The 23,960-nt window shown below is 42.5% G+C and overlaps 2 protein-coding genes across 2 annotated transcripts; both read left to right on the forward strand.

The window, feature by feature from the left end:
* The first annotated feature begins 139 nt into the window (after positions 1 to 139).
* LOC140660046 (solute carrier family 2, facilitated glucose transporter member 11-like) lies at positions 140 to 9,995 on the forward strand. Its single transcript, XM_072880428.1, is given in 13 exon segments — positions 140 to 160; positions 2,363 to 2,461; positions 3,036 to 3,196; positions 4,752 to 4,854; positions 4,856 to 4,877; positions 5,606 to 5,735; positions 6,535 to 6,820; positions 7,132 to 7,242; positions 7,729 to 7,830; positions 7,961 to 8,036; positions 9,007 to 9,134; positions 9,794 to 9,949; positions 9,951 to 9,995. Coding segments are annotated over 13 exon segments (1,440 nt in total).
* Positions 9,996 to 13,191: 3,196 nt separating this feature from the next.
* Positions 13,192 to 23,809, forward strand: LOC140659850 (solute carrier family 2, facilitated glucose transporter member 11-like). Its single transcript, XM_072879990.1, has 12 exons — positions 13,192 to 13,215; positions 14,813 to 14,911; positions 15,906 to 16,066; positions 16,579 to 16,703; positions 17,608 to 17,737; positions 18,725 to 18,873; positions 19,677 to 19,864; positions 21,073 to 21,183; positions 21,842 to 21,943; positions 22,299 to 22,374; positions 22,706 to 22,833; positions 23,603 to 23,809. The coding sequence occupies exons 1-12, from the start codon at positions 13,192 to 13,194 to the stop codon at positions 23,807 to 23,809; spliced, it is 1,500 nt and encodes a 499-aa protein (XP_072736091.1).
* The last annotated feature ends 151 nt before the right edge of the window (positions 23,810 to 23,960 follow it).

The following is a 23,960-nucleotide window of genomic DNA, read 5'->3' on the forward strand; positions in this document are numbered from 1 at the left end:
ACCTGCCAAGTCAAGTGTCTTATCCTAATGTAATGGGTGACTAAATACACATTCCTATGCTGGAGATTTAAATAATCCTTTAGAGTACTGCTGAGAGTACCAGAGACTTTGGCAGACAGAGGAAAACCTACCAACGAGGATGAACAAGCTGCAGAGACTGGTAAAAAACATCTATTTTACTATTATCATTGACAGATAGGTTTTTTTTTAATTTGAATTTTTATAAGGCTGTGTAAGTACTATCAGGTTCTTGTAGAATTATTCGTCCAACTCATCACAGTCCTTGGGATAAAGCTGCAGACTAATGGCTCTTCTGGCAGCTGCATGCCACCACTGTGGATGGGACAATAGTGCAGAAGCCGGGTGTTAAGGAAGGTTTGGGAAGGTCACCCTGTAAATACAGCTCAGCTCTGAGCACAGAAGTGTTTGGTGGCTCCTAAAGGGAGAAGCAAACCATTTTCCCTTAGCGCATGGCCACAAAAGAGCTCTGTGATACAGGACCTGATAGGGGATGTAGTCTATGATGAAAGCAGGGAAATGAGCAGGAGGAGTGTTACATCCCTAGGCATTGTGATTAAAAAAAGAAATGTGCTATTGTAGGGAGAGGAAATCTCTCTCACTCGGAGAACTAGAATAACTGGGAAGAGCAGACATACCAGGTGCACAATCCTTAGATCAGGTCTCAGTAACAAGACAGGGAAGTGGTGTAGCCAAGGAAAGTGCAAGCAAAACGTACCCACTTCTAACTGTGACAGGAGAGAGCTCAGCCTCTTCTTGCTGCAGGGTTGGAACAGTCTGGCTTCATTTCTGTCCTGGGAGAGCGTCCTGTCTCAGGCTGGTATGGAAGTTATTTATAAGAAAAGGCTTTGAGGAAAGGAAAAATCTAAGATTATTTGAATTTGTGATTCACAGCTTGCCAGTCACAGGATCTCACATACAGATGGGGAAATCAAAGGCACAGGCACAAAATAGGTGTGAACTGACAAGGATGTGGGGGGGTGACACAGAGAGAGACCAACCAACAGGGTGGTGTGGCTGCAACGAGGAAGAGATGTTCACTGATGGTGAGGTGAACATGGAGACATGATGCTGCTGACATTCAGCTGTGCTCCTCTACAGAAGCTGTAGGTCAATTTGAAGGCAGAGTCACACAGGAAAGTGTCCAGGCAATAGTGGCAAGAATGACCTGAGGCTTACAAACATGACAAAGGAGGAAAGATCAACAAAACTGTTTGGAAAGTTTCTACACAGTGTCCACACTGTGGCTCTCCACAGTTAGCCCCAGTGTTGTTCTGATGTGGGGCACCCATTTATACTATAACATTCAAGGCATCCTACTGCAAGGGGCAAAAAGATGCGTGTTTTTTGCTTGCAAGCCTGCCAGTGAGCTCTCAGTTCCCATACTTTGTCAGCCAGGGCAGCTTGTTATACACCCTTCAGAAAGGCAAGAGACCTCACTTTTATATCAACACCTTGATGCCATTATGCTGCATGAAGCAGCACATGCCTGTGCTTCCAAAGGCATAGCAGCGGCGTTAGATGGCAATATAAGCAATAGGCAATACTGATGAAGAAATGACCTCAAGGAGACCAGAACACAGCACGGGACCCACTGCCTGCCACTTATTTCACCCATATCATAATACTGAAAATGTAGAAAATATTCTGGCTGAATACACAATTACAGACTGCTAAACACAAGAATGTGTAGGAACAACTGTCTAATGAGAAAGTCCAGCAGAGAGACATTGTCTGCTCTGTACAACATGTGAAGCAGCATAGGAAAGGCACTCTGTTTTAAACTAAAATATATGTCTTTACCATGAAAAGGTAGAAGAAATAGCATGCCAATGAATCAGAAATGCGCTGGATATAAATGGTCATGAGAAAATCCCCCATACCACAGAGAAGCTCCGTCCAATAGAGCTTAGCTAGAAATGAGACAGAAATCATTAAACTTTGGCAATGCTTCTTGAATAATTCATCATGTGAGTACAGGTTTTTGTAATGAATTGATTTAATTGAAGCAATAACATCAGTCTCTACCAGTATTTACTGGTTTTGCACTGACTTTTTGTAAGCATACATGTTGAATATTAAACCAAAGACGCTTGCAGGCCTTTGCCCCAAAGCAGTCCCAAATTCTTTGTGAATGGCAATTAATTACTAATGCTATTCTGCAGTAGAGGGAGATAGTTTAAAAATCTGGGGTTTTTTTCTGTCTTTGGCACCTCCCATTTTACGACAACATTCGTAGCCTATTCTAATCTTCACACCACTCAAAGTGTGAATGGACCAAATGTCTGTTGAGCCATTTTATTCTGTGCAAGGAAGCCATCCATTTTCTATCCACCTTCTTCAGCTTCAGAGCAAGGTTCTCATCCTGACAATATGTGCTGCTGGGATTGGAGGCACTTTCCAATATGGTTACAACATCTCCATCATCAATGCTCCAACTTCAGTAAGTACTTCTAGTCTGAAAAGCCTCCTCCTGAGACAGACACTTCCTTAGTGTCCTCAGTCTGGCTATAAACAGTGGTCTGCCACTGAAAATATGCAGTCTGCTAATGCTGAGGGTGAGAAGGGAAGGATGTATTCTTCCCTCTGTAAAATTCACACCTGAGGTACAGGACTTTGTTGTCAAGAGCCACCCTTGAGCAGGACCTAGAGTCACAAGAATTTATTCAAAAGCCTTGTTTCAACTGCTTTAGCAAATCTAGTTCTAAAATTTTCCAACCTGCATCCTTTGAAATTGACTTTTGCCCTTAAATTCAACGTTGGACCCATGAAATATGTTTTTAAACTATCCAAGATAGCTACATACGGATACAAACCAAGTATAACTTTTCAACAGCTACAGTTTTACACTCTTAACCCTCTGTTAAAAACACATCTAAGAACTGGAGGCCATTTTCAACCAAAGGTTTGGAGACATGAACACAGATTAAACAGATGTATTAATAAGGAAGCCTTTACATTTCTCAGTGTCCTTCATCTGTTTGTTGTGGTTATGCAGCCCTGTCCTTCCCTCTCAGTACATCCAGACGTTCATGAACGAAACCTGTCTGGAGCACACAGGCGTTCCCCTTGAGAGCAACATGATACTGCTGCTGTGGTCTTTCACTGTCTCTGCGTACCCTCTGGGAGGACTCACTGGGGCTGTTGTTGCTGGTCCCATAGCCATTGTGTTGGGAAGGTAAGAGGGTGCTGGATTTTAATTTAAGCTTTGCAGCTTCCATTACTCCAAGAGGAATTATGACCCCTACAGCACAACAGTCACTGTAGTTAAAAATAATGAAAACATGTTTTCTATCACAGATCAGTCTGCCATTAACATTCTGAGCTGGCAGGGAGAAACCACCTGATATGGCAGTATTTAATGTCTCAAAACCCAGTGGGGAACAGTTCTTTTCCCCACATTACCTTCTCATCATATTCTGACGCAGCCGAAGTGCTACAAGGATTTCAGCTCAACTCCGTATCACAGTAACCACCTACATAATCACCATCATTTTTGTGCCCAGTTTTCTGCCATCTTTTTAAATAGGAAATCAGTGCAGAACAGACCAAGGATTTTTCTTCAAAATGAATTGTGGGAATTGGTAGGAATGACACTGGAAAAACAGAGGGTGCTTGCAAAGAGCAGTTATTCCTTCCCAGGTCCTCATGTCTCACAGGCTGTATCCACCTTTTTGACTCAAATATTTCAGGAGGTATTTGTTAAATCTTCACGGTTGCTTTTTTTCCCTGTGCTTGAGTCTCTGAAAAATATCTGTCTCTCCTCACCTGTCTTTCATACACAGCTCTATCCCCAGTTCTCTTCAGAAAAAAACACTTATTGTTACTAACATAAACTAATAGGAAGTTAGATTTTGCCTCCCTCTCCCTTGACCCCCAAATTTTCCTCTATGTGCTATCACTTTGGTTTCTTCCTTTCATATGATGAAGCAGGCACCATTATGGTTTGAGTTGGGGCTGGAGGACTGTCTCCCATGGCTCACTTGTTTCATGGTTGTGAAAATCTGGAAAGAATATGGCTTCCTTATCCAATGAAAAGTTTAAAGATTTCACCTTGTACTGCTTTGGAATAAAAGCATATCCTATCATGAATAAGAGAAAAAAAGACTGACTTCTGAAGAGTAGGTAGGGTAGTGAGTTGGGACTAGAGAGAATTACTGGCTATTATGGGTCAGTAGAGCTCTCTTTTTCCCCCTGGTTTCGGACAGAAATTCCTCCTGGGACACATGAAAACTTTCTGACAAAAGTTTCATAAGGATCATACTATTGCATGAAAAATGCCTGTTTCAACAAATTAACATTTTCAGACCAAAATGCACATGACTTACCGAAGGAATACTCCTCTCCATTCAAATGGGAAACTGTGTCTGAGTGCAAGAGCCATGAATCTGGGTGAGGACCTCGTGATGCCTTCAGTGTGTCTAAAGTCAGCACTGCAGGGACACCCTGTGGTCATGCTGGTAGTTGGAGATGACCCTAATTGTATCAGCCATGCAGATTATCTGTCAATGCTGATTCCTGTTTTTGTAACGATACGTCAAAACTGCTGATCTGCCACCTGCACATGGACACCTCATGTAGGGCTTTGGGTAACCAGGATGTTCTGTGGTGGAGCTGAGCGGCTCACCTTGAGTTTCCAGGCATGGCAGGTTGGATCTGCCATGTGAAATGTTTTATCTGATAACTAAACCTGACACACATGTGCTCACAACTGTGTCTTTTTCTCTCTGAAGGAAGATGTCCCTGCTGTTGAACAATGTCTTTGTGATCATAGCCGCAGTCTTGCCAGGATTCAGCCGAGCATCAAAATCCTTTGAAATTATTATGCTCAGAAGATTTTTTTACTGGCGTGAATGCAGGTACGGCAACATGAGAAACATAACAGGACAAACGTGATAACAAGTATCAATTAGAAATAGAAGATATTTGAATGGGAATGATCCAAGACATTAAAACAATTCATCGTCTAGTCTGACCACACACATGTATATGAATGAGGAAGTTGTATATACAGATTTTACATTTTGCTTCTAAGGACTTTTTTTAAAGCATACACAGGCATTTTTTTGTGTGTAATGCACATGTGAGTATCTGTGTGCACTCTGCATGCTGGGAGGGGAGCCCTGGGAGAAACTGCGCTGAAAATCGATCCTTATCTGCTTTTAAGAATGTTATCAGTCACTCATCAGCAAGAGCACGAACATTAAAGTTTTTAGCAGTTATCCCAGGAAATAATGATTGACACAAGTGACTTAAAATATGATCTTCCCCCCAAAATGGGGGACTAGAGTGAAGCATCACTTATAACCTTGGGTTTGGTGTTGAAAAGACCACAGGACTGAGGCCCTGGCAGGTTTCAATTTCATTATCCACTGCTACTGCTGAGTATGGAAATGTACGTTTAGCAGTGTATCCAATGAATAAGAGGGAGATTAAAGGTTTGAGTAAATAATAAGCACTGGTAGATCAGTTATTGCATGGCCTGCCACAGAAGAGTCCAGCTGGCAATCCTGAGAGGTGTCTGACTGCATTTGTCCTCGTCTCCTCTGTCTACAAGCTGAGGTCAGCATTTGTCTGCCTTGCCCAGGTATAAGCATGAACATTCAGCCCATGTATCTGGCGGAAAGTGCTCCAAAGAAGCTCAGAGGAGCTGTGGCCTTGACTTCTGCATCATTTACAGCCCTGGGGTTGGTGCTGGGGCAGGTTGTTGGACTCAGGTAATGTAGAGCGAGAAGCCCAGTTTATACTTGTTAAATTTTTCTTCTCACCCCCCCCCCCTTTTTTTTTTCCCCTTTACCACCCCTCTCTTTTCTTTCTTTTCCACTGCCCATATGCAGCAGAGGATGCTGGGCTCTTTGTATGAACAACCACAGTAATTCTGAATGCAGAGGAATGTACACTTTTTTGCATCCTGCTTTTGTGCACAGACTTGGGCCCTGACCTTTTGAGAATGGTGCCACAATTTTTATGTGTAGGAAGTGTCATATCAATTTCCAAATATGATCACGTCCTCCTTCCAAACTAAAGAATATTCTATAATCTTAAATATTTTTGATCTATTAAGATAATTGAACGGCATGTAGCTACAAAAGACTTTTCTGCTACAAAGGTAGGGTCAGAAGGTGGGACATCAGTTCACAATGGCAAATATGTTTGTAGCTATGAAGTGAAATAAATGCTGGTTGAAGAACTCGTGACCAAATCTGAAGCCAAATCATATTAAGGGATTTGCTTAGATTTGTAGCATACAAATCCCCATATACAGAGTGGCTGGAATTAGTTTCCAGGAAATATGTGCTGTGTACCCAGAACACCTTAATTGCCTGCTTTTCCTAGGGAAATTACTTGAGATCTGAGTCAGAAGCATGGCTGCTGAAATGGCACTGGTTGGAAATATTCTTTGTCAAACAATGGTGAGGGATTTGCACTCTCTTTCCCCCAAATTTTTCAAGTGGCTGCACCACAACTGGCCATCTCTGTGACGGTAACACCATGATCACAGACTCTGTCCTACAGCTTTCTGCAGCCACCACTTGCTGCTCAATCCTTCACCCTGCAGAGCAGGCAAACTGAAGGTAAAGTTCAGGGGATAAGAGGTTCCCTTGCTCTTGCAGCACTGCAAAAGCTCAGAGGCAACAGTGACCTCGGTGCAGAGCTTGAAGAGAGGCTGGCTGAATGGGCTTCTGTTAAACGTCAGAGAGTGAAGAACCCTTGGGAGCTGTTCCAAAATCTAGCATTGAGGTGGCAGCTGATGAGTATCATTGTGCTGAGCAGTGCCATGCAGCTCTGTGGAAATTATTCGGTAAGCAGCCTGGCAGCGGCAGCTATCAGCGGCAGTGCTGTATCGTGAGACATGGGCATAAGCTCTTGGGTTTAACATTCTTGCTTAGGAGGAGGAGGAATAGTGGCTTACTCTGCCCGTGGAGATCTTCAAACCTCAGATGCTTGGTTCCCAAAGTACGTCTGTGCATTATGGCAAGAGTCAGAGGGATGCTGTCAAAATAGGCCGTATGACAGCACATTAGTTATTCTCTGCGTGGTCCTTCAGGAAAAACAGTGGGATGTATTTTCAGATGTCTTCCTTCACTGCTTTCTCCTCTCTTCTCTCCCCAGATGTATTTTTATGCAGCTCATGTGTTCCAAGAGGCTGGAATTGCTCAGGACAAAATCCCATATGTTGTAATTAGCACAGGGAGCTGTGAACTGATCATGTCTGTCACTTGCGTGAGACTCAATGCACTCTGCTGACATGCAGACTCTGTTGACAGTGAGGAGGCTGTTAATTACAAATTTTGGATTTACAATGCCTTTCATACCAAGGAAATCCTTTATGCACAGCAGTCAGACAGTCTCTCAGCGCTCATGTCCAGACAGGTTAATGCAGAAGTATTTTGTCAGACACTGCATCGTCATCACTGTCTGAAATCTCTAAAAAGTTTAACTGTCTTGCTTCATGTCAGTATGGATAGTGGCAGAGTTTAGGCTGCAGCTGGGACATTCTTGTCTCCCCTGAACACCCTTCTTTCCTGACTCCTGCCAGCAGACTCTTTCCTTTGTCTTTTCTTTTTTTTTGCTAAGAGGTGGACAACATCCTTAAAGTAGTTGTACATTGAACTAGGCACGGACTGTTGAAATGGGAAGAGGGAGCAGGTGGGAAATATAAACACAAGTTAAATATCTTGCTTTATTTCACTGTGTTACTTTGTGCAGAATGTGATTACAGACTACAGTGGTCGGAGGCCACTGCTCCTCGGGGGATATTTCTTCATGGCAGGATGGGCCATTGTCTTCATGGTCGCTCTGAGCCAGCAGGTAACAAACTTTACTTAATTATTTAAGTGGAATGGAGTTGGGTGTTGCTTTTTATATGACTGGGGTGTTTAGCGGTGGCAAATAAGTGTAAGTGCCCTCACTGGTTTTCTGTTGGTCTTTGTGGCTGTAGACTCAGATTAGCTGGATGCCTTATCTCAGCATGGCCTGCGTTTTCACTGATATCCTGAGCTTTGGAATCGGACCAGGTCAGTTCCCTCAGTGTTTTCGCTGAAACTTTTGGGTACTGCAGGGCCTTGGAGATGTGTGCAAGTAGCTTATGGAAACTCTCAGACCCTCTTTAGCCACAGCACACTCAAAGGAATGAGGCAATTTCTGCCAGCAGTTTTCAGCTGTTTCACAGGGGCTTGCATGCCCCTGGTAAGTCAGTGTTGTGCAGGGACAGTCTATGCCATTCTCTGTGTCGCTTCTCCTTACAGCTGTCTTGTGATGGCACTTGGAAGTGATTCTTGTCTTAAATGGACAACAAGGTTTTGATTTGCTGCCCAATCCATTAGGGCTGTAGACCAGCATTTCTAATGCTTCACTTTAACCCTAGAGATTGACGGCTACATCATCTGATTATTTACTTGCAGATATCTGGAAGCACAATTTCCACATCTATTTGTTAGCCTACTAATGTGCATTTTCTTGGCAGAATCCATTGGTTTCTGTGGTTGTGGGGGCAGTACACAGGCTGTGTGTGTGCAAATGTTTGCTCAGTGTGTGAGGAGATGTGAGGCTCTGTTTGCTTACGTGAGTTTGAAGGAAGGCAGGTAAGAAAAGAACCAAGCTGCCAGTGTCAGCTGCCACATGAGTTGTCAGAAATTTTTTGTCCCAGTCCCTACAGTGGCACAGGGTTGAATTAGTTATAAGCCATTCTCACAGTTGGGTCCTGGTGAGAATAAAGTGAATTACAAAACCTTTCCCGGCAGTTCATTCTAACATGAGAGAGTTGGAATAATTAGCCTGTCCTTAATATTTCACCTAAAACTTCCCCACTGCAGTTAATCTCTATTACCACTTGTTCTGGCATTGTTGACTAGTGAGAATAACTTACTGAATAATAATTTACTGTTCTCATATACTTCATGTTGGGTTTGCTTGTTAGTATGTGTTCTCTTGTTTTTAGTGTAATGTCAACAGTCTTATTAACTTTCTTGCCATTTCTTTTTCCAGCTGGTGTAACAGGAGTTCTGCCCACAGAGGCTTTTGATCAAATGTCCCGGCCAGCTGCTTACATGATCTGTGGCTCTCTGCTCTGGTTCAACCTATTTCTGGTCGGAACAGCCTTTCCATTCATTGTGGTGGGTTCCCAAGGCAAAGCAATCACCTGCAGCTCTTTAGTGTTTTACACAAGAAAGAGGCTCTGATAGTGACCATGAAAAGAGACGGGGCCTGGAATATCACAAGCTGCAGACACACAGCAAGATAGCACTGCCATGAAAAGTCCCTTTACGAGGAAAGTGGTCAAAACTCCTCTAAACCAAACTTCCTCCATGTTGCCTACGGTGATTTCTGATGTGAGGCTGGAAGCAGATTGATTTGGGGCATGGATGACCGATATTCCTCCTCTGTCCTCAGCTGAGAACAGCTGGGACTAGCAATGTGATGTAATTCCCCTTGGCCAGACCCTGGCATCATTCCCTAAGGTGATTCCTAAAGCAAAAGGGAGCAGAAATCCACAATATTCAATCCTGTCTTATTTCCTCCTGTGGGTCCCCATTCTATACAATTGTATAGAGACAGAAAGACAGAAAAAGACATTTTGAGATACTCTTCTTGCTATGTCAAATCGGCCAAACCGTGCTGGGGAGCTGTTGCATCCAGGCATGTGAGACCCTCAGCAGGGCGCACAGAAATACTCCCTGGGTGAAGTTAGTCCATGCAGGAACAGGGATTAGTGGCCTGTTTGTCATCATACAGAATGTCACCAACACTGTCTTGTTGTTTTCCTCCTCCTCAGAAAAGTCTAGCACATTTCTGCTACGTCCCATTCCTTGTGGTCAGCGTCTGTGCTGCACTCTATGTTGGTTTTTTCCTTCCCGAGACAAAGGGAAAGTCCTTCTGGGAAATCTCGGAGGAATTCAAGAAACAGAACTTCAAAGCTCAGACCCATGCAATTTTTTTATAAAGGCCCTGAAGAGATCAAATCCACTGTATTGTAGCAGAAGAAAGGAGGATGGTATCTGGGGGAAATTCAGCAGTGGCTATGCTCTCTTGCAGGGACACAAAGAGAAAAGTAGGGTTAGGGACAATATATTAGTCTTAGGTTCTTAAGTTCACCTTGAAAAGATGTACTTGAACTGATAAATCCCCCCAAAAGTTTAATAATCTGTTTTCAGTTTTTAGTGCTAAGTAACACATACATATTTTAGAATCCATATTAGAGAGTGACAGAATGATGTCTTATTCTCTCATCATCAAACACCACCATGCAATGCTTTAGCAAATTTCTTCTGACTTTTTTCTGTATTTCTCCTCCACCCAAACAGTAACTTCCATCTCAGAAGCCTTTCTTTCCTTGCCTCTGAATCTGGGCTCTCTAACACAGAAATTAATATGATTAAGTTCTGTTTTCGGACACCAGATTAAATTCTCAGTACCTTGTCTCGGTGCTCTTGTTGTTTCAGTAACTAAGTGATTTCAAATTGACCCCTGTTTGTTGAGCAATAGTGAGCAGTTAATTATTTTCAGCTGTAAAAACATGTGACAGATGGATTAGGAAGAAAGCTTCTAGTACTTGCTAAGTAGCTTATTATACAACTGACTTTTGGGCATTGTTTTGCAAACTATTTATTCTGGACTGGTTTTCTTCATGGCTTGTTTGTTGTCTTCCAGTCCTATGTTGTAAAGCACAAGTAATTCTCTAGTCCAGTTTGTACTGCTCTCACGGACACTGCTGGTGTGTCTTGTAGGGTTTTACACCTGTGCTCTGCTAAGGTTAGAGTGTGGTGAGGAGCTCTTATGGCAGCAGCTTATTTTAGATGTGGAGATTTAGATCACAGCAGAACATTCTCTGCAGCATGTTCTTGTTATATCTCCACAGAGCATATTGGAAAAGACCCGGATGCGATACTGATTCTTTTTAGCTAACCTGGTACAGAACAGAGCAACACTCCTCATTTAATATTGCCTTTGACAGGCATTGGGTTGACTGGTGAAATTTCTTCTAGTTTCTTCTCAAAATCATAATCAAGCCATCTCTTTTCTTTTGGCTTTGTTTGTATGAAAGTCACAGCACTGCTGGTGGTTGCAGCAAAGACAAACACGTACATTTTCAAAATAAGTAGTTACAGTTTCTTTCAGTAATTTTTAAACTACTTTTAAAAAAAATACAGCATTTTTGAATGACAAGATTGTAAACATTTCCGGAGTGTATTACTGTCATGCTGGGCATGAGTGGAGCAGCAGATCTATTTCTCAGAAGAGGAGTCTGTGCAAGAACTATCTTTCACTACCTAAGGTTTATAACATAGGAAAAATTAAACTTTTGTTCATTTGTGATTGCTGCTATTTTAGAAGTCATTCATATACAGACATGGGCAAGAGCAGGTATTTCTGCTCTTGGACAACACTGAGATTTTGAAATACGCAGGACTTTGAGACAGGAGCAGGACTCCATGGAGCTGGGAACTGCAGAGAGCAGTGAGGGGCAGATGGAAACAGTAAAACACACAGCCAAAGCAAAAGTGCTGGTACCATCCTGATGGTATCAAAATATTCTGTCATTCCTTTGGTGAGGATCAGAGAAAGGATAGGAGACAGAAGTGAAGCAAAGAAGACAAGGCAGTAGAGAAGATGCAGGCTAGGGAGCAGGGGAAGGACTGAAGAGACTGCCTGTGCAGAGGGAGAGGCCTGGCACAAACTGCCAGGACATACAGGTCAGAGAAGAATTGGTTAAAACTGGGAGAAGTCCTCCAATGTCCAAAGGTCCTCACCTTGGCCACCTTTTTGGCTGCTCCCATGAGTCAGTATTGTTGTGCCTGTCCCCAGAGTGCTGGAAGGACGGAGGCCATCTGCACCTGACAGTATGAAGCACGCCTGTTCAGAAATGATACACATTTGCTTGACCGCCTGAATTTCAGAGCTGGTCCAGTGAGTACATGTGTCAGAAAACACTAATTCCAACTTCCAGCATTTTTTCTGACTATGGCCTGAAATAAGGTGTCTTTAGACTGATTAAGCAAAGACAAACAGTGGTTACATTTTAATTGGTATAATTGGTTACATTTTAATTGAAGCATTTAACAAGTTGGTTAATTATTACTGAATTAAAACACCTTCAACTGAAAAAACATATGACACTTGTTCAGGTCAATTTTCTTATCATGGGAAGTGTTAGGCACAAATAAATCTTGAAAAGTGATCCTCAGAGACTCATAGTTCATATTATTGTTTACAAATCGAATCACCGTGCACTGTTGGATTGATTAATAACCATCAACACCAGAGAAAAATAGTTACGGCTGCTGTCCTCAAATGATGCTCCTCTACACAAGCCACCTCTCACTTCCAACACAGCTCAGTCCCTGTCTATCCAGCTGGGATTCTTCCAGACACCGAAGACACAAAGCATCCTAGCCTGGGGAACTGCCAAGTGCAGCCACTCACCAGGAGAAGGAATTTCCCCCTAAGCTGTTTGAATAACTTGTAAAAGCCTTTTAACAGAACCATCTTGGAGACTGCTGGATAAAGAGGCCCTTTGAGAATTATGGATAAAAGTAAAGATGTAATTTATTTATTTTACAATCAGGATTTAAAACTGACATTCAACTTTCATAGCATCTACCATATATTATAGGGACACAGACTTGTCAGGCAATGACCATTACTCTTAAAGTGTCAACTGACCCTGTAATTCAAGAGTTGAATGCACAGGCTTAGTCAGGCTTGGTCAAGTCAGGCTTCAGAAGGCTTTGCTGTACTGAGGCTCAAAGTAGCGGTCAGGAACTTCTCCTTTAAATGTGATAAATGATTACCCAACCTATGACTTGGGGAGTCCAAGCCAGTCCACTCCAGTTTGCACCAATCCCTGGACTTTGGCTTCCATCAGTGCCTTTTTTATTGTCCTTTACTCATCTCCTGCCGCTCTTGTTGCCTGTCAGCTGCTGCTGGAGCTTCTCTTCCCTGGCACGAATATACAACTCACCAAAATTGTTGGCAGTTTCATCAGTAACCAACACAATAATGACAAACCAAATAGCAAGAACTTCATGACAAACCAAAGGGAGTGTAAACTCTGAGAAAGAATGAAATCACGTGTTGAAATATTACCTCAAGCTCCTCTTTCTCTATATATAGAGTGACTTTTTCCAAAGTAACCAAAGAAAGCATCAGGAAAGATCTAGCCTGCAAGCTGAGATGACTACCTTTGCATGCAAGTTGGTATATGTTTCTCTTTTTTTTTCCCCAAATAGAATTTTAGCAGTACGTATTTTTTTTCCTTTCTGCTATTTTAAAATACCTGTTGTATAAATTAAATACAGAAAGAAAAGTAAATCTGAGTCAGATGTGGTTAAAATAATAGTATGAGGTCATATCTGAGAGATATCAAATATCTTGCAAGGAATTATTTTTTTAAAAAGAAAGAAAACTGGATTTAAGAGCACATTTATATTTAATGTCTGATACATAACAGAGGAAGACAAACCAAGGGAGTTCAGAGGAGAGCAACAAAAAAACCCCTGCATGATTTAATAGATGGAGGAAGGCTGGAAGACTGAAAAAGTCCTCCACAATACATGAGTTATGAATAACAAAACATCTGAAAGATGTAAACACCAAAGGATGGAAAACAATCCTTTCCAGTCAAGGAAGTATAGGAACAGATACTAAGAAAAGATAAAACAAAGATGTTTTTAAAAAGCAATTTTAGGATGAATATTAAGTTAAAAAAAAATCTTCCTGAATTCAACATCTATTAGACTGGAGATGCAACAGAAAAATCAAGCAATGGTGTTATAGTACAGAATAGGGATGAGACTAAGAAATTTGCTGTAAGTGCGATATAAAATTTGCCGTTAGCATAGGGCTTACTGATTTTCTTGCTGATGGGGAGATTTGTGCTGATGTGAGGCCTTTTTTGTAGCAGGAAGGATAGTGGGGATGTCTAGTAGTAGAGACTGTGAATCTCATTTCTTCCTAATGCTTTGACAAACAGGACATTGTTGTCATTTAATATATGAATGTGCCAAATACCAAATTTATTCAGAACTGACTCCTTTGAAGCCAACAGTGTTGCAACATGGATAAATTTGATGCCCATTCAAGCAATGACATTCATCTGATTAGAAATCAGCTTGTAAATGTTTGGCAGTCATTGTTCAGCATTGCCTTTGAATATGATCTGTTCTAGAGATAGAAGTGCAGCATCATGCCATCATTGCTGGACAGAATATCACTAGGACACTCAGTAACAGAGAGCAGAGGGAGTGGGAAGGATGAGATATGCATGTATCGCAGTACTATATTGTGGGGGTATTCTTAAGCCACCTATCAGATACAGTTCTAAGAAAGAGTGATTAAACCGTGAAACTAGGAATGCCCTTCAATCTCTGAATGTTTATCTAGTCTCCGCCAAGTCACTGAGCAAAATATTCATTTAGGTGAGATAAGAAGTGGGAAAGGAGGAGGAGGAAGGACAAATACATAGAAATCGTGCACATAATGCTTGCACATTGCACCATGCTCCCACAACTAGTTACCCTATGATAGTGCAGATTAAGATGCCCAAAGCTGAAGACAGAAGCACTGAAGTGTGTAACTGGGTTCTCGGAGACAGCTACGAGCTTTGTCTCTCCTCAAATTTCTGACTATCCTGTGCTTTAGTAGTTGTGGTCTTCTGTTGCACTCTGTGCTGGCTCCTTGGTCTCAGAGGAGGCAGGTGTGTGACATTGCTCAAGCTGTAAGAGTTCCTGAAGGTAAAACAAGACATGTCTGAATAGCTATACGAGCTTTGTTTGCTGTTTTTATTTCCTGCCAGAAAATGAGCTACAGTCTCTTCCTCCTGGCTTTTGTCCTGGGCATTGGTGGAGCTTTCCAGTATGGGTTGCAGGTCTCCATTATCAATTCTCCTGCTGAGGTAAGCTCAAAAAATTGAGCTACCAGCATGGATTTCAATGTTCTTATGCATTCCTGTCTCTATTTGCAATCACTAACTTTTTCACTTCTGCTATCAAAACTAGACTTATTGTGGTTTCTTGGTTCTAAGAATAGCTGCTGTTGCTCTTGTGTTTCATTGGGTTTTAACTTCTGTCTGGTGTGACAGAACTGGGAAAGGGGAGGATGAGTGATGTCTATAAAGTCAGCCATTTTCCCCTTACTGAGTTGGATTGCTCACGGGACATTCTCCTCTTTCCAATGCTCGGGGAGTCCTTTGAACCGTGTCCTTGGCCACACACACTAAGTGGCTGTTCGTAAGGTAAAATAGGACAGGGAAGGACTGTAGCTCTAGAGCTGAGGTCAGCACTGATACCTGCGGCTGGAAAAGGAAAATTAGGGGAGGTGTTTGTCATCCTGAATGCTGCTGAGGACATTGAGCTCATACTATCACCACATTGGGAACCCTCATCAAGAATGAGGGTGCCATGGGGGCTAGGAACAGTAGGTCAGAGAGACCCCACAATGGGCCACATTGAGGGACAAATCCTGATCTCACTGAAGTCAGTTGAAGTCAAACCTGGATTTCACCCAAGGCATGAGGTAGGATGCAGCAGGAGGACAAGAGAGACAGACAGACAAGCGGGAATGGAGGGGAAGATCGGGTAGCAAAACAATCAGGGTTTAGCACATAAACAAAAGACCAACGTGCCACCCTCTTAGTGGCACTCACTGTTGATATTTAATATCGATATATTTATTCATTGCACTAGTCATTGCACCTTGTTGCTAAAACATTAACTCCAGGGATGTTAGTGGCAAAATTCCCTTTGATTTCACTGGGGCTAAGATTTCAACCAAGGTCTTGATAGAAATGTATCAAAAGGACCAGTAAGTAGGTAAGAGAAGTAAAAAAAAGGTGCAGTTATGCAAAAACATGTTGTCTGAGTCCATTGGTTTGTGTTTTTCTTTTAAAGTACATCAAAAGTTTCGTCCGTGAGACCTGGCTGAAGCGGTACGGCTCTTCTCCCAGTGAAGAGATTATTACTTTGATGTGGTCCTTTGTTGTGTCCATTTACAGCATCGGTGGGCTTCTGGGGTCCTTGTCTGCCGGATATTTGTCTGTTAGATTTGGAAGGTAGGAATAATGATTACATTAGTCTTTCTGTTTACACCCACAACTGCAAAAATAAGTGTGTCTTGGGAGAAACACTACTTGTAAAGTGGCACTGTGAGCAGCCCAGAGCTGCTTCAGATGAAGGATCAGTTCAGTGAAGAAACAGGATGGCAAAATCTGCCAATGATCACAAAGAAAATCATACCCTCTCCCTTACAAATTCCAAAGTGAAGCCAGTCCAGAGAAATCACATGAGGAGTGCCTGCATTTTAAAAGTGAATTTCACAGACAACTGCTCACAAAGCTGGTTGTTCAGCATAGATATTGGCTCCACTAGAGGCATCAAAAGCTTCAACTAGCTTATCAGTCCATGACAAAGTTTTCTTATTTTCATTTCCCATTTACTTCACTGCAGCTGATCTCAGAAGCCGGCACAGAGTCTTTAACTGTGGTGCAATTCGGTGCCATTTCTGTCAGACTGTGAATGACACATGGACAATATTTATGGTCACATTAATTTAAATGAATTCCAGGAAGAAGGCCATGCTGTTCGCCAATGTCCCTGCCTTGTTGAGCGCAATTCTGATGGGACTTAGCCGGCTGTGTGGATCCTTTGAGATGATCATCGCTGGAAGGTTATTTTCTGGAGTGTGTGGAGGTAAATTAGCATTCCTGCCTATGGTATTAAATTGTTGGGAGAGCAGTGACTGAGGGTCACAAGGATTTACCAGTCTGAGTATACGGATCACAGATTTTTACTAAAGTCTGCAGAGGGCCTGATTGCTGAATGCATTTTTTAAGTTCATAAGAAAACACAAGCATATTTAAATTAATCATGTGTGACATCTCCATTTCTCGTTCTTTTATCTTTATATCCAATCCATATAAAAAGTACTGCCAACTTGTGAAAAAGCCAAATCATGCAATGTTTCAGGGGAGCATGCTCACTCAATAGAAAGCTGACCGCTGTTGTTTCTGTTGCTGCTTGTTGTGTCTGATACTGCCTTCCATATTACAGACAAGCGAATGGTTTTCAAGCTGGGCAATTCTAATTTCCGGATGCCTCAGAAGGTTACATTCTGCCAGTGTTTTCGATCCCTGAGCAGCTGGATAAAGATAATACTAACCAGCAAAAAAAAATGAAGAGAGAAGATAAATATTGATTAATTCACTGAGAAAATGGAATATATAGCATTTGTTAACTTGTTGGTTTCAAGCACAAAATAAGGCACATGGCATCCTGAGTAGACACTGAAATATATAATTTGAGATTAAAGGGAGCAATAGCAATCCTGTATATGCGGCTGTAGGAAACATCGTAAGAGAAGGCGAGCCTGATGAAGAACAGATTTCGCAGTGGAACATACTTGCTTAGTGAAATATTTAGCAAAGATGCAAGGCCACGGTACTGGAAACATGCTTCATGTTAGGCAGACACATACTAAGCATGGTTAAAGAAGTATCTCAGACCCTAACCCTATATGCTTTGCCTGTAATGATCCCCTCCAACACAGCAGACCTATGGAAGTTTGAATTGCCCTGACAGTCATTTGTCACTGCAGGTTTAGCTCTGAATATCCATCTCATGTATGCTGGGGAATGTGCCCCACGGAAGCTCCGCGGGCTGATTGCCATAACAGCTTCTACTGCCACTGCCGTCGGAAAGTTTGTCGGATTTGCTCTGGGTCTCAGGTAAGGGAGTCTGAGACCTATTTTGTTTCTTCTGTTATTAAAATATATGCGTATGTCAATGCAAGCCTATGGATAGGCAAATCAGCAACTATTTTTAGATATTTTTTCAGGGTATCCTAGACAGTCAGACTGAATTAGCTCAGCCCGAATTCCTGACTTAAGTGAATGAGAAACAGAAATCATATGAAATATTTAATCCTGAAGAACCGCGTTGCTTCCTAACAAAGACAGATCAAAATACAGGTAATTAAAACCTTTAACAGATTTCAATGGGTTTGAAAGAAATCCATCTTTTGTAAGAACTGACCTTTAATTTTAATTTTTTTTAGAAGGAACAGGGAATGTCAGATCCATCCAAACTTTATTGAAAATATACACAAACTGGCACACCCACCCATCAAACACACATGCAAACCCAGAAACCTATGGTGGATTCATTCCCTTCCCAGCACGGGCTTCTTCTGCCTGTCCTGTGCCAAAGATGGTCCACCCCATTCCCAGGCATGCATCATTCTGGCCACAGTGTTCTCAAAGCTGCAGGAAACTCAGCGGCTGCTATTTGGGACAGTCAGTACCAGGCCGATAACCCATGGATCCTGTCTTCATTGTAACCTGAGACTCTTTGGCTCAGAAACAGAGGCACCAGCCACTGTGGGTTCTTTCTTCAGCACTTGTGCTGGGATACTGTTCATCCCTGTGGGCCTTCAGCTGTTGCAGGAGGATGCAGTTAGCCTTGCTGCACTCACCGCTGAGAAACTGGTGGCAGCACTGTGTACTTCGTGTGCTGCAGGCAACAGCACTCTGCTCTCCCCTTCTGCCTCCCACTGAGATTTTCATTCTTCTGGGCTGAGAAATGCTGGAGACTCCTGGGTGAGAGCTGCCAGGACACACGCAGCAGGGCCGAGGGTCCACCCTGCGTCTGCGTGTGCTCACGTGGCCTGTCCACATGGTTGCTCAGCTCCTCTTGGTCTGCTGGTTTTGTTTCAGAGAAGTCCTTGGAGTAGATGCTCTCTGGCCTATTCTCATGGCAGCCAATGCGCTTCCTGCCCTCGTTCAGCTTCTCACCCTCCCCTTCTTCCCAGACTCTCCCCGCTACCTGCTCATTGACAAAAAGGACAAGGAGGGGTGCATAAAAGGTAAGGAAATGGGCTGCAAAGCATTCATGTTAGCAAAAAGTGGAAAATACAGTAAAGCCCCACATAAGCCTGGAAGAGAGGTACAGTTGGGAAAAAGACTCTGGGTCTTTTGGCTCTGAAACCACCTTCAGCTTTAATGAAAAATAGCCTCTTCTGTTTTGATATTAGTGCTCTCTTGGCACTAGTATTTCCCTTACTCTCTGCCAGGATCCTCCGAGGGACGTGATCACACAGAGCTTGTATTTCCATCAATACAGATTCCGCCCTGAACAGTCAGGGTGTGAATAATGTACCTTCTGGCTCTGTGTAAGAAAGGGATGGTCTTTACTGTCATGCCATATCCATAAGCATTCCAGTTCTTGAGTAACCCTAACAGCAACTACTGACATAAACAGAGAAACAGCCATTGTGGGTTTTTAACTATCAAAAGAGAGAACTCTTTGGATGTAGACTTATTTTTTAATGTAGGAGTCATTTTTCCTTGTCTGTGTTTTGGTGTGTGCACTAGAACTGCACCTTTAGCAGGAGGGTATTTGGGGAAGGATTGTTAAGAATTTAGGTGTGATTTACGTTGAAACACTGTAAGCAGCTACTGGACAACGGTGAGGTCGTGATTAAGATTTATGGGTAAAAATAGATAGCAATGAACTGGATCTGTGTCTAGTCTGAACCCAGATCTCTAGAAAGCAAAGAGCCTGAAGCTCAAATAAGGCACTCTGCAAGGCAGGAAGTAATCCTCTGAATTCACGTCTGTGCTGGTGAGCTTGGACCAGGAGTCATCTTCTCTCTTCCTCTCCTTCCAGCTGTGAAGCAGCTCTGGGGAGATGGTGACCATATGGCTGAAATAGATGACATGATGGCAGAGCAAGAAGCCATCCGTGGGGAGAAGGCTAAGAGCGTTTGTGATCTTTTTCATGACAAAGCTGTCCGTTGGCAGCTCATCACTCTCTTCCTTGTCTCCTCATGCATGCAGTTAATTGGTGTCAATGTGGTACGTGTGCTACTTTTCTCTGCTTTCTAGATTGCTTACAGTTTCTTGGCAAAAAGTAAGCTCTGCAACAAGTAGTAAAACACTGACTGCAACAGTGGCTGTAAGGAGGGGATCTGTTGTTACTGTTTATTATAATCTTTTCCCATGGAAGTCTGGGACCTGGGATAAGTTGAGAACTGTGTTTTAGCAAGCGTCATCTGAAGGCACCTCTATGGATGACCCTGTTATGACAAGAGAATGGAAGGGGATAAAATAAAATCTCAGATGCAGAACAAGTAAAGAACAGCATAACCTCCTCTGGGTCTCTGAACTCCGGAACGCACTGCCCAAAATTGTTCAGCTGTTTCAGTACAAACTGACTCAGGTTTGTAATGTAATGTACACTGAGAGTGTATTTCCATACTCTTACCTCTTTGGGTTTTTTTCTAAATCCTTTAACTTCGCACTTTCTCAGATTATAGACAGTTACAACATCCCAGTAATATATGTGACAGTTACTGATACATACTCTCTAATATACCTTTTCTCTGGAAATATCTCTATCTGTGTTTCAGTAGATAGTATTGAGTATTGGAATAGTTATTGTATAAAATGAGCTTATAGTAAAGGCATAAAAGTTTCAAAATCCAGGTTAATTTTGCAAATTCAGAAAGACTTCAAGATTCATAAGACCCCTTTCTACCCCCACTGGTTGCAGCAGTAACTGTACCATGAAGGACAGGTAGAAGTTGAGCATATTAACAGTGGAATTTCTTGTGCTTTAGGATTGCTTACATCCAGAAAAATAGTCACTGTCAAAATCACTGCAAAGGCTTAAAGATGATGTGGAAAGATAATTTAAACCATTTGCTTAGTATGTACTGTCCACATTTCTGTATGCTCCTCATCCAAAGTACGAGACACTAACATATGTGAAAGATGTCAGGTAGAATTATAACCTGTAACATAAGACAAAGGCAGTGCTAAAAGCAAGCAAGCAAAAGAAAAAAAAAGTTTTTCTGTATTTGTTACTGGCTTCAAGACAGAGCTGCTAGTAAAAGCTGTTCTGCATAAATAAGCCTTGTGAAAACATTGAGGATTAGTTACTGAAATCAAGAAGATTTTCTGTTTTGTTAAGGCCTGATTAGTTATTTTCTGTCAAAAAAGACAGAAGCTAGTGTAAACATGACCACATGGGTACAGCCTTCACACATTTCTGTTCTTTCCAGGTTTACTTTTATGCATACAATGTCTTTATAAAGGCTGGAATCCCCCCTGTTCAAATCCACTATGTCTCCCTGGGAGTTGGGATCACCGAGATCCTCACTACAGTTCTGTGTGTAAGTGGCTCTTCAGCTGAATTTAATTCTTCTGTAATGCATGGTTCATTTCAATCTTTAGAAATACTGTAAATGGAGCTTCAGGAATCAAACTTCTGCAACAAATCTTCTGAATCAAACTTCTGCAACTGTAGTACTTTGCACTGATCACACAAAATCACCTCCACACACCCTGCAAACGTGGGCATTTATATTCAGTTTATGGGAGGACAGGAGAGTCTTTCCCTCAAAATCACAGACCCAGCCTTGGGAGTCCCAGTTCCCCTCTGTAGGAAGGGCAGATGACAGTCCTTGTCTCCACTTACCAGTAGGATTCATGGTGGTAGGATTCATGGCAATTAACAGTGCAAGCATTTCCACTTTGCTGTCCTCCCTGGCTATCCTTTGCCTGCAGAGTGCTAACTCAGGCCTCCTCTGCCTGGGCAATGCTCCCTGCAGCCCTGCACCTCCCCACCTTCCCCCCCTCCCTGCAGCTCCTGGTGCCGTTCAGCCCCCTCAGGTGTCTTTACTCACCCTCCAAGAGGAGGAACCACATCCCAGTCCCCTACTCTTCAGAGATCCCCTGCCTGGCCGATGAAGGCAGCTACTGGAGCAGCTCACCAGTGACTGCCTTTAAGGTCTGTCCTTTGGAGCTGACAGCATGTCCTCCTGGTTGCAGGGTTTCCTAATTGAGCGTGCAGGGAGGAAGACATTGCTGTGGAAAAGCTACGCTATTATGGCCTTGGCTTTAGGGCTCCTCACAGTCACGCTTTCACTACAGGTAAGACCTCACTTACACATTAGAGCTATGTCCCGTCTTCATGTTTTATTGTATGGCAGATATCATTACTATTTCCCTCCTCCCAAAGCACTTTTTAATGGGAGTAAAAGTATTTTTGGGGCTAACCATCAGACTAGCAGAGGTCTGTTCCCAGCTATGTACATGCAGAGTAAAGCCAATAGCTTTATACAGCCATGATCACTGCCAAGACTATCTCCTTGTGAAGTTTCTGGAAGTAGAGGAAACAGATGTATGTTTAACATTGACATACTTAGCAGTGATGAATGTTTCTAATGGAGCTGGATAAATAAAATTTTAATTTCTGATTTTATTTGCTTTTCATTTCCTACCATAGGATTCCTTTTCCTGGGTACCATACTGCTCTGTTGCACTCATCTTTATTTTCATCATGAGCTTTGGCATTGGGCCAGGTTGGTATTTTCTACTGGAATGGTTTCATATACTCACTCCTTCCTCACTGCAGCCTTCAGGAGAGGTCCCAGGCATAGCTGTTCCACAGTTAGCGTGAATCCCTACTCCTGATTCAGCGCAGGGGTAGATGTTCCCCTCCATACTGTGGTAGGAGGTAAAACTTCATTTCATATTGCATTTCTACGTGCCTTCCTCCTGAAGAGCCAAGCAGCACCTCAAACACTTCCAGGTCAGTTAAAACCATTAACTTATGTGGCAATATGAAGTGTGAGTTACAGAAGCATCTTGCAAAATTTCTAAACTTCCTTTTTTCTCCAACATTTTTTTCAGCTGGAGTATTATGCCCCTTGCCTACAGAATTATTTATTCAGTCATACAGACCAGCTGCTTATGTTTTTAATGGCGCTACAAACTGGATCCAACTCTTCATCCTTGGACTTTTGTTCCCTTTCATTGTGGTAAGCAAAGTAGGGTGTTTTGTTTTAGTTCAGAGGGGGTTAGACCCTTCTTGAACCCGGAGCATACTTCTCTTTTTCAACACTTCATGCAAAGGACAGAGCCCAAACTAATTGCAGTTCTGATGGCCTCTTTCTTTTTACCCAGATATCTAGTGAAAGTGTAGCAAAACCACAAAATGCTGCTAACCCTACACACAGTTAGAGTGTGACACTGGCAAACGTGGAAGCAGTGACAGAGGCACTAACACTGTTAGACATCATTTGAATGTCATGAGGGCCTCCCTTCTTTTCCCCCCTTGTCCTGTATGTGCATCTCCTTTGGGGTTAATGTGGAAAGTGAGCAGTCCCAGAGATTTCACCCAGCACTAGTAAGTAGCAGGAAACGAAAGCCTTTGCAGTTTTGGACTCTGCGAGGAGGGACAGAGCTAGCACGCTACGTACCTTCCCCAGTCTAGCACTGACTGAGAAGGATGGAGCAGAAAGGAAGAGTAATTGAAGCTCAGAACTTCTCTGAATTGTCAAGCAATGACATTCAATGTCTGCTGACCATACAACTTTCCTCCTTAAAACAGGAAAGGAGAATTAGTTCATCTTACCACTCGGTGCCATTCCCCAGGGGGCATCAAGCAGGATTTACATCAACTGAGTCCCTGACCAAGTTTTTAGTAAATACAAAACCAGAAACTCCATATCATAAGAGATCTATCATAAGAGAAAGAAATCTAGATCAATTTATATGAACACATTTTGTCTCTTTCTTTTCCTATAGGAAGGTCTTGGTAGTTTCTCTTTCATCATTTTCCTGACATACTGTCTGTCCATGGCTATCTTTGTCTTCCTGGTGATGCCAGAGACCAAAGGGAAGACCATGCTGCAGGTCATGGAGGAGTTCAACCGCCTGAACTGCCGTGGACAGAAGAGACAGACAGCCCTACAGAAGAGTAACTGCTCAGTGATGATTGTTACTAGACTTTAATAACAAACTCTCCACTCCATATTTTGCTCTTTTATTATTGTAGTGCCCAGAAGCCTCACTAAGCAAGAGAGAATCCATTGCTCCACAAACAGCACAAATGTGTATTTTAAAAATAATCACCTGCAGTGCAGGGTGCAGAATGAACATGGTT

Source organism: Ciconia boyciana, chromosome 15, assembly GCF_034638445.1.
Source record: "Ciconia boyciana chromosome 15, ASM3463844v1, whole genome shotgun sequence".
In the NCBI taxonomy this organism is placed as follows: Eukaryota; Metazoa; Chordata; class Aves; order Ciconiiformes; family Ciconiidae; genus Ciconia; species Ciconia boyciana.

What these genes read in the sequence shown, in the direction of transcription:
- LOC140659850 (XM_072879990.1), top strand. Translation starts at nt 13,192, where the DNA reads ATGACTACCTTTGCATGCAAGTTG. An exon ending in AGTTAATTGGTGTCAATGTG is followed by an intron (nt 19,865 to 21,072) that starts GTACGTGTGCTA and finishes TGTTCTTTCCAG; the next exon opens with GTTTACTTTTATGCATACAA. An exon ending in TTTTGTTCCCTTTCATTGTG is followed by an intron (nt 22,834 to 23,602) that starts GTAAGCAAAGTA and finishes CTTTTCCTATAG; the next exon opens with GAAGGTCTTGGTAGTTTCTC.